This window comes from Mesitornis unicolor, unplaced genomic scaffold, assembly GCF_000695765.1.
Source record: "Mesitornis unicolor isolate BGI_N332 unplaced genomic scaffold, ASM69576v1 scaffold29564, whole genome shotgun sequence".
NCBI classification, from domain to species: domain Eukaryota; kingdom Metazoa; phylum Chordata; class Aves; order Mesitornithiformes; family Mesitornithidae; genus Mesitornis; species Mesitornis unicolor.
This window is the reverse complement of record NW_010179955.1, coordinates 55,489-66,322: the sequence shown is the minus strand read 5'-3', so window position 1 is coordinate 66,322 and position 10,834 is coordinate 55,489. Positions and strand designations below refer to the sequence as shown.

The 10,834-nt window shown below is 37.3% G+C and overlaps 1 protein-coding gene across 1 annotated transcript in view; it reads right to left on the bottom strand.

Moving 5' to 3' along the window:
• Nucleotides 1–10,834, bottom strand: part of GPR98 (G protein-coupled receptor 98) — a gene marked incomplete at its 3' end in the record, with an annotated part of 94,021 nt that overhangs the window by 42,118 nt on the left and 41,069 nt on the right. The window contains exons 16-21 of the mRNA XM_010182956.1: nucleotides 10,353–10,476; nucleotides 9,728–9,994; nucleotides 7,202–7,328; nucleotides 5,610–5,827; nucleotides 3,835–4,578; nucleotides 1,387–1,760 (exon numbers count right to left, since the gene is read on the bottom strand). Of these exons, the coding sequence (XP_010181258.1) occupies nucleotides 1,387–1,760; nucleotides 3,835–4,578; nucleotides 5,610–5,827; nucleotides 7,202–7,328; nucleotides 9,728–9,994; nucleotides 10,353–10,476 (1,854 nt within the window). The remainder of the gene's footprint in view (nucleotides 1–1,386; nucleotides 1,761–3,834; nucleotides 4,579–5,609; nucleotides 5,828–7,201; nucleotides 7,329–9,727; nucleotides 9,995–10,352; nucleotides 10,477–10,834) is intronic.

Here is a 10,834-nt window from a genome sequence, read left to right as displayed (position 1 = left end):
TTTCCCTAACTATGGAAAAAACAAACACATTACAATTTAACTATACTGTCATCATTCTGGAAAAACTTTGAAAACTTTTCTGTGCTACAGTCCTCTACAGTTTCGTCTGCAGAGAATATGACATCAGCAACAGCAATTTCATGTATTTGGAACAAAGTAGGCATTTACAGTGATCATATATTTTAGAAAATTATCATCAAATAAGTAAATGAGAAAACAATTTTGTTTGAAAACTGCCAGAAAGGCTAAAGAGCTGTATGCATGAGATAAATTTCAGAGCTGCTGTATAACACAGTGCAGAAACCACATGTGCCTCCAGCTGCCTACCAGGCAGATATGCACATAAAGCAATTAAACTACTGGTGAGACAACGCTGCGCATCTGCATCGCCACTGAGAGCCCTAATACTTCCCTGGTGAAATGGACACAAGATAAGTGCAAAACAATTAACATGCCACATAAATTTTTAATTTCGCTTCATGGTTGGTTGCTGATCTGTGGCATCACAGCATTATCGGTGGCATTTGAAACTGAAGGAATCTGTTATCGCAGCATATGGCAGGCACACAGCAAGCAAACTGAACCGAGTTGGAAACCAGCATTGCTCAGGCAAGATGGTGACTGTCAAACATACCACAAGCCCTGTAATTAAAAGGTCATGAGAGCTCCCAAATTGGAAAGTATTCTGAAATTTTTTTCCCAAAATAATTCATTACCGGTAGAAACAGGTACCATGTCTTTCTCCCTCATAATTGATTAAAGAAGTAAAATTTAATTATGCTTATTTCAGTCCTCAAAAAAAAGTAGCAAGTTTGTATATTGCATATATGGCCGCTACCACTGAAGAACTATTTAATTTAAATAAAAAAACAACTCACAGCTAATATCAACGGAATTCACACCAAAGATACGCAATTTATATCTTATGGCAGCAAATGGTTGTGGAAAATACACCACACCTTGTCATTGCACAAACTTTAGTAAAATTATTTGTAACACAGAAAAGTAAAAGAAAAATCTTTGTTAAGAATCCCTTCTCCAAAAATAAGAAAATTAAATGTTATATTTTCACTGCTAACCCAGTCTCAGATGTGACAGAAGTAAATGAAAAAATGTTCTAGAAAAATGTGAGCTTCAGTCTTCACTATACGTCATAAAATTAGTTTTCTTAACAAAATTTTGGGGAATTTTTAAAAATTATGTTGCAAACGGCAGCGGGGCTGAGGCTGTATTATCAGATCTTACACATTTCCAAATTCCAGGAAAGCTTTGCTAAACTCAAACACTAACAATGTGAAATTAAGGCCTTGTGCAGGTCAACTGGTCTTGCCATTAACTGTTTCGTGTCCAAAACTTCACCTATAATTTTCCTTACGACGGCCTTACCTCAGGAATGCATGCTCCAGTGAAGCCAAATAAGCCATTAGCATTATCACTTTTCTGTATTCTTAATCGTGCCGTGGTATTTTCTTGTGAGATTCGAGCTCCGCCGCGCACAGAAACGAGCTTTAGGATGAACAGCTCCTCTCCTTCCTCCTCTTTGTCATCCTTTGCAGACACAATGAACGATTTATTGGTCTCTCCTTGCCGGTACTCCAAATACCCGGAGACAGGGTGGACATCGCTTTTTGCAGGAGTCGCATGGAGTTCGTAGATCTCCGCTCGTGTCAATTTGCGCTCATAAAGCCTCACATCCTGCATTAGCCCTGTGTACCTACTGCTGCCATTAATTCCTGCTCCAATCCTCACTATTCCTGGACCTGAGAAAGAAATTACAGTTTTCCTTATGTTACTGTATTTCTTCAAAGTAATAAATCTGCAACTGAACAGCTGTACTTGTTAAAAGTCATTGGTGAACTGTTTATTATCACTAGATTAGGAATCATACTGATCTTGAAACGCAAAATTAGGAGGTCCCTCAAGCCTCATCTCAGCACTAAAAGTAAATCATCACAGTTTGAACAATTCACTCCAGACTGTTGAGGATTTCACCCTACTATTTCTACAAGCACGCTGTCACCATCCCTTATTTTTATGAGACATGGAAACCTCTCCCTTTCCTTCAGAGAGAGCTTTGCAGAGCACAGCTGCAACCCCTCAACTTCTGTTTTGCTGAACAAACCCCATTTGGTCTCTCTCTGCTAGGACAGTGGACACAACCCGGTGACACCCATCATCACTGCTTTAGCCCTTCTGGACATGCTTTTCACCTCTGGGAATGTGGACTTCAGGTGTGTACACTGAATTCCAAATGCTTTTTACAACAAGTATTAATATTTCTCTGTCTCTAAACAATTATCCTACTCAGCAAATCATCGGATCACAGCTGCCCTTTTCCCAAATACGTTAAGCTGGTAGCTCATATTCAGTCCTCTTGTGCTAAAACACAGAGATCTCTCTTCTTTCCATCTATTTTATGGTTCTGGAATAAACTGCGCTCTTGAATGTACAGGCATACATGTCATGCTGAATGTCAGCTCTAGGGACGATCAACCACTGGCAATGCAGGACACAAAGTGGAGGACGGTGACAAAAACTGTGCTCACCACAGTGTAGTATCCAACATTAAATGCAGGGACATTGAAACCTTACCTTATACTTGTAGTATCTGCAGACAGAGCATATGCCTCCTTCGAGCAACAAAAACGTTATTGCATTATGGCATTCTACAAATCTTTGTTTTAGAAATTGAGGGGAAAAAAATCCTCTCATCAGTACTGCAAGTCTGATGGAAATTATTAACTGCAGAGGCACTACTTAGTTACAGAGGGCAAATTTATCTCTCAGACTTCAACCATTGAAAGTTTACAGAGAGAAATAAAATACTACATTATACAATTAATGAAGTCTTCTCTGTACTCTCACTGCATGCTTGTGTACATACATGCATGTAGATGTATATTAATTTAACATTAATGTATCTTTTTAAATTCTTCTTTGATTACAGAAATGGAGACTGTATTCAAGATTTTGATAATCCTTCACTGCCTATCCCTACCAAAGAAAACACGTGACACTGAAGACAGGTGGAAGAAAGGAAACAAGATGATCTCCCAGGAAAAAAATGCACATGGAAGAGTGGAAAATGGCAGAAGAATACAAGGTATATAATATATACAAGGTATATATAATACAGTTATTCAAACCACATAATACTTGACTTTATAAAGGAATAATTCCATGCATGTTCTAATACTTCTCTGGTCACTGCCATACACACAGTTCAGAGTGAGTGTCCATAATGACCTATGACTAAAACCACATGTAGGACTATTGAATTAGATAAACTTAAATACACATCCTAACGCCTCTTGGAACACTATTAAACCTATAGGCACAATTTTAATATACCATGTAAATGCATACTCAAATAAATCTACACCCTGAAAAACCCTATTGCTTACAAGATATTGGCTTAGTTGTAATATAATACACAACAGGAAACAAAACAGTTATTTCATTTTCTTACAGAAACTGAGAGGAAAATAGTCCTTTCACAGCTATGGGGCTGCAAATATCATGGAAATTATTAAGTGCAAACATGTATGAGTTATGTATACATAATAAGCTTACAAAGATAAATATAATCATAAATTATTAATTTCTTTCCAAATTATTACAATCCAAGCTCTGTTACAGCTCAGATTTTTTTTGAATTTTCACAGCTCTGACTTCCGTATGTTTTTTTGAAAATCCTCAGAATTTTCTACCAGTTCTTTTCAATTAACTAATCAGATACACTTATTTCAGTATCTGGTATACATCTGTCAAGAAGCTTTTCATACATTTCAGAACCTTACAAACAGAGAAAAATAATACAGGCTACTGGCTCACCATTAGCGATTGCTTCTCCTTTAAGGCTCTTCATTCCTCCCAGAACTGGAACTCCGTCCATGTAAAATTCAATTATACTTTCATCCAGCGTAATCAGAAGGTGAAGCCAAGTATTTTCATCCAGATATTTCAGGACTGTTGCTTTAGCCATATATGTCACGTTGGATCCTAATGCTGTATAATGAAGCACTACAGAAACATGAGAATCATTTGTTTGGATTTTCACTCCGTAATATAAGGTCCCATTTTCATCATCCTTTTCAACTATGTAACCATCTGTACCGATGCCTGGGATTAACCACGCTGAAAATGTAAAATTGGTTACTGCAGTATTTCCATTGTATGGGTATTCCGGACCAATAATCCCAAATGCATCCTCTTTTCCACTGAAATACAAAGCATCCGTTCCACTGTGATGGCGCCTCATGTGAGGCTGGGATTGTACTGCATTTGGAAACGATCCCAGCAACAAGAAGTCTACCATTGTTGGCAGTCCAGCTTGGAATGCACTAGTCAGTATCTCCCAACCTAACCGCACAACACCAAAGGTCCCCTGTTGTCTCCAAATGGTGAAGTCTGTAATGTAGGAGAGATCATCTTCAGAGAGAACATCTTCCACGATCTCTCTGTCCTGGCTTTCTGGATCTATAACAAAGACTCCAAAAGGGTCGTCGTTGAACGGGATCATCACTGTTACAGCAAGGTTTGTTTCAGACAACTGACCACCAGGACCAGGAGACCCACCTGTGTGATGGAAGTCAGAGCAGAGGTTAATGGTCAGTTTCAAACAATACAGTCCAAAAGAAGTCAGTAAGTACTTAAAACTATTTTTTTATTAAAATATGTTTTTAAAAAAGGGTTAAATCTTCTTTACAGCACCTTTGCCTTTCAGCTAAAACAAGATTAGCATCAATTTTTCTGAATTAGTCAATGAGATAGGGTACCTTTGATTCCTTTAATAAACATGCAGCCAAATTCAGCTCTCATATTACTCCAAGATTCATACGAATATGGAACAGCAAAATTTGGCCCATTGCCTCTGAAACAGAAGCAGGTTCCTTGCAAAATCAGTAACCAGCTGTGTATTGAAACTGCTACCAAGTCCGGTCATGTCACCTATTTCTGCACAGTGAGAATCCAAGATATGAAGAGCATGATGTGAATGCAGAGCCTCCATGTTCAAAGTGTGCGGTGATCTATCCATTATAAGTAGGAAGTTTTCTGTACATGCATATGGATTTTGCCAACAGGAAAGGCCAACACGTATTTTCAGTTGTATGTGGGCACAGAAAATCATAAATAGTACTGAGGTGTAATGAGTCCAGAGATTTTGGGCTCTTTCAGTAGCAGACGTGTAGCGGTTGTAATTTAAGTCCTATGAAGTGGCAACTGTAAGTATTTTACCTCCTTTAGAAAAACGCAAACAAACTAACCAACCTCCAATATGGTAGACATGCATAGTCTTTAATAGGTGTATTTTGTCTTCAACTACATGCAGATCTCTATCTCTGAGATCACCAAAAAGCATCCTTTTTAAAGGTCAGATCACCAAAATGTGTATAACAGTAATTTAACAACTCAATAACTGCATTCATATACCTAAATTAAGATTACTTGAAAAATAAAACCTAAAACCTAAAACCTTACCAGAAAAGTATAGGCTACCAAGACATGATTCAAGGCAAAGCTCTTTCCAGGGTTGGTTTCTTTTTGATTGATTAAACATAATCATATTTTACCAGATATGAAGGGAATGGTGATATGGAAGACAATACCTGAAGCATTTACCAACTTTAAAATGTAAAATTCATTGAATTCAGGAATTCTGTCCGAAATAGCATGGAGTGTTATTGGCTTTGATCCTTCTCCATCCATGAAGAGCACAGTCCCGTAAGTTTCATAGAATTCCTCTCCTGGCCCCAGCGCAGAGCCATTATCAAACAGCTGCCAGGTCAACGAGACGTTGCCAAAGTGTCCTCTGTGTCTCAAAACCCTGGTCAGTGATACAGAAAGAGTGAACAACCCAGTAGCCGTGCATCAGTATTCACCAGCAAGAGAAAACACGGTTACACTAATCTTCCTTACTGTGAAAAATAATATACAACATTCTAAATTACTCTGAACAATAACACAATCCTCTTTGAAGGCCTGCAATTTCACAGGATAATTCTACTCCCAGGTATAGTACAGGCACCTTAGGAAAAAACAGTAACCAATGCAGGTCTAAGCAAAGTAGCACTCTTAAACTAAACATCACTTTGTCTTGTACTTCTGTTATGTAAATTACTAATATGGATGTATAATAGATCGGCAAGCTAACATTGAAAGTTTATAAACCTGGCCACCCTTAGACAAGAAAGAGAATCATCCACATTGAACCACAAATGTTTCTCCCTTTAGCGCTTAAACTCTTTCTTACATTGGTATTAAATTTGTCTATGCTCTTTGTCCTTCAGAAATCTGTGGTAATTGCAAACTAAGAATGTAATAAATGAAAATAAGAATTTATTTTTTGAGTAGCAAACTGGCAACATAATTTCACCAATTTCCAAAAGGCATTATAAATAAAAGCTGAAGTACACAGTACAAGCGTGCTTCTGTTTGCACTGTGAAATAAAATGCCATTAAAAAGAGATTATATCAGGCTGAAAAATTACTTCAGCAAAACTAGTCTAGGCACAGAATCACACCATTTCTGCTTCCAAAGGTTTTTCTTTTTTGCCCTTAACTAGGGTGCTCTATCCCACCTGTGTAGCACTGCTGCAGTAACTCCAATTAGTACCTCGAAAGCTCAGTGCTGCCATAGCTGTGCTCAGTGGTCAGGTTAATGCTACTCTGATAATTTTGTTAAATGGCCAAACCAGCCAGAGTATGGGAGAGACAGCTCCCTAGTAAATATATTTCATCAATGAGAACTGAGCGAAGTCCTCAAATGCTGGTGATCTTGGTATCATGTGTTTCCATAATGCTTCTGTATATATAGGTTTAGTTCAAATCATCATTCTTAACACCATCAAATAAAAAAAAATATCCTGCAAATAAGATTATAAAGGACGAAAAAAAACTCAAAGACCAACTAAAGAGCAGCATAACAAAACTAAACACACAATATACTTAATATCCTCTTTTCTCAAGGATTTTCCTTTTCAGATGTGTAACACAAGCACAAACACATAATTCACAATCCTAAGTATCTGCTTCAAGGCCTGATGTCTTCAATATGTCCACAAATAATTTAATGCAAAATTTGATAAAGTTATTTTTCTTTAATAAATTTTTATCAATACAAACTTGTATGGGATTAGATCAAGCTACTATCCATACTGTACCACACATATCAGTTCAAAAGAGTACAAGAATTACTTACAAAAAATCATTACTTTTGCCTTCCTCCACTGGCTTCTCTAAAGGTTCCAAGGAGAAAATTCCATTAGGATCATCATTTGCTTCAATAATAACTGTAGCCACTCCAGCCTTAAAGATAACAGTATCTCCTAAAAAGAGGGTGATTATTTTTATCCAAACTGGCATCAGAATTTGAGCTAACTCTAAAACAGAAAGTGTTTCCTTCTCGCACCAACTACTTATATACAAAGTAATGAACAATGATAAAAAGATCAGGGAAAACCAATATTTGAGATATTCAGTAACAGTTAAATCATAGTAAAAATACTTTAGTAGCACCTCATGCATAAGATTTGCAGGAAAAAAATACGGAGCGACACGACCAGAGACGATGTGATTCTGAGAAGAAAGGATTTTAAAAGAGGTAGTATTTCATTTTTGGCCAATCGCTCAAGTCAAAATAAAAAGATGTATTCAGAGACCCCAGCTCTCCTTTAGACCCAGAATAGAAATATTACACTTAAACAAAATGCAAGCTAAGAACAAGGTCTAAGAGTTTGCCCATCCCCTTATCACAGCCAATCTGAAAGGAAGGGATATAAGACCTGTTAAGTAGAGGGGACGCTAGGAGGATTTCTGAGTGTGTTAGCACTGTAGGGACACTCTAACACCCTTCCTATGTCCACAGATGTACATCAAGTTTCCACCTCATCCTATTTTTCACCCTGTGTAAAAGCGTTATATCACCTTTTGTTCCAAAGTAAGCAACATGTTTACTGCTTTAACTTCACCTTTTCTACCTGTATTTTCTGTATTTCTATCTGCATTTTCCCTGGGGCACAACAGGTATGTAGCGAACAAGACCAATTTATGCAACAGATCACAGAAAGTAAATTCTTTTGCTTTCAGGAGTGCATATATTCTGCATTCTTAGTGATTCTCAAGAGGCTGCACGATAATGTGATCCTTCTTTTAGATGCAAAGGGAGCCTACAACCACCCATTCTTGCAGTCCCAGTATGCCAAGAGGAAAGCCATCATAAGTTCTCAGTAGAGTGCTAAGAGAAAATACCAACAGATCCCAAAGAAAGTCACTAAAGAGATTTAAGAAGGGAGAAGCATGGCTTCATCCAATCCATTCCATAAGGTTGATGCTCTGTAAGAGACCTGGGTTCCAGAGTGAATTCCAGTTGACTTCAGGAAACAAATAAGCTACTATATACCCTTATACTACCTTATGCCAAATACTTGCTAAAAATTCCCCTATAGTTCTCTAGCTGTGGTTACAGTGTGAGACCAACACGAGCAATTCACAGACTAGCCACAGTGTCCACTTCCGTGTGACCCGAACGACTCTCAGTCTCACTGTGAAAGTTCATTATCGACTGTGATGAGGCCCAAGACAGTTAGTCTAAATGAAGAAATCTAATTTTGTATTTCCTCATCCCTGTTAGATCTCTTACTTTGTGAACCTATTACACAATCTAATGAGAAGGTATATCCTGATGGTTAATCACGACAGTTCTCCTTCGTTTTATTAAACTAGGGCTCCTCAAATCTTAGCAGTCATTTTGACGGATTATTAACCCAGTTTTGATTTGCATTGCAGTGAACTCACATCCTGTTATTACCTCTTAGTTACAGAATAACACCTGAAGGACAGTAAATTACTAACATTTGCTACCACAATTGTAAATTACTGTCCCACTATACCTTGAGATTTAGCAGGGCTACGGGTGGGGAAGGTCTTTATTAAGCAGGTAGAACCCAGGAAATTTACATGTTTCTTGCATTTCACTTGTATTTTCTTATCAGTATTACACAGCTGTGACTATTTATTCCAGAAGGTGTCTATTTCAAAAATAGGAATGTGCTGAATAATTTTGCATTATTTCCTGCTAAATGATAACTCTGATGGTTTGTTGTTTTTTTTAAAAAAAAAGACAGTATTATTTCTAAGATAATAAACCCATTCGTTACTGGTGGTATTACTGGGTAATTTCTGACACATTTTTTCTGTAGATTAAGTCTTGTAGAACTAATGTCAGACTGAAAAACAGGTATGAATACACTGCATTACTACAAACATGAGAAAGAGAAATTTACACGGTTTTTGTCTAAAATAAGGCAGTTCTGTTTGTTTTTACAAAAAACAGGCAGTTGTGTATTACACACTGGAGCATGACAAAAAATCTCAAAGAATCCCTTTCCCTGAGACTGTTGCAGTAGTAACATTCTTTAGCCTTGTGTTTCTGTAGTCAAGTCAAAATCCCTTCTAATTGGGAGCATTTACATTTGAAAAGAGACTTGCACTCCATTTGTTTTTGCAGAAAAGGTTTCAGCTGTGTCATTTCATTTTCGTTTCCAGTTAAACAATTGAAGATGAAAAGCCAAGCACACTGTGTGCAGTAACTGTACAGAAATGTTGAAGTATACCCTGTTAGTATAATACCTGGCATTTATATATTGCTTTATGATAAAACCAAGCCGGTAAAAAATGCAGGAAAAAAAGGAGAGTTACTAAACATACATCAAATCATTACTCTTACCTGTAGAATTCAAAAGGAAGATATAAAACGTTTCATCAGTTTCAGGGATATCATCATCGTTAATATACACAGATAAGTTCTGCTCTCTTTCTCCAACACTGAACAAAATGACACTGCTCTTTCCAGTGGGAACAAAGTCTCCCTCTTCAGCTGTGGCTTCTCCATTAACGGTAACGTAGTGGACAGCAACAGCCACATCAGCAGATCCATTCCTCACGACTGTAAAGTTTGCAACACTCCCTTCTTCAACATTCACTGTCAGAGGTTCTGAAAATACAACAGATCTCCCTGAGTTCAAGCCCCTTGCATGTGGCCTATTTATTTAATCCTTCCAAGGGGATCCTCCTCAGTGAAACAAAAGGCTTGTACAGTAAAGTCATGGAAATACTTGCAGGTACAAGTTGTATGTAGCCACCTAGCCAATACCAGGATCAACAAAGAGAATACTCAAATAAAAGAAGGGAAGTTTCTGAAGGAAAGAAAGAAAAATTCAACACAACAAACCCATGAACATATTATACCAGCTCCACTGAGATCAGGCTTTCTCAGTGAAAGTTTGAGTTTCTCAATAAAGTCCGTCTGGGGTAGTACGTGTATCCTACATTTAGAATCAATAACATCTAACCTGAAAAATAAATAGGATCATCATTCCTTGTAATTTGCAAAATTGCACTTGTTATATTGCCCAGCCTGGCTCCACCAGTAGCATTGAACAAGCTGATGGTGAATACTTCCATCTCTTCAGGCACCTGAAAGAGAAAGTAGTACGAAATCAATTTCTGGCACAGGAAAAATGAAGACGTTAAAATGAACAGCTGAGGAGGTTAACAAACCAGAGATTGATGGTTTTTTATTTACTCATCCTTAAGTGCATGAAGAGGGATGACAAATGACAGTTCATACAGCTACACAGAAACTATCATCAGACGAATATCCTTGTAAATAAGTCTCCTAATCTTTACCGCTGTACAGATGACCCAAAAGTTATCTTGAAGTTTCCTTCTTCTGATATGTGTAATTTATTTTTATAGTTTTCTTTACTTACTATTATTCTCATTCTTTCCTACATTACTTCAAATATATCAGCATTGAAAAATAAACATTAGG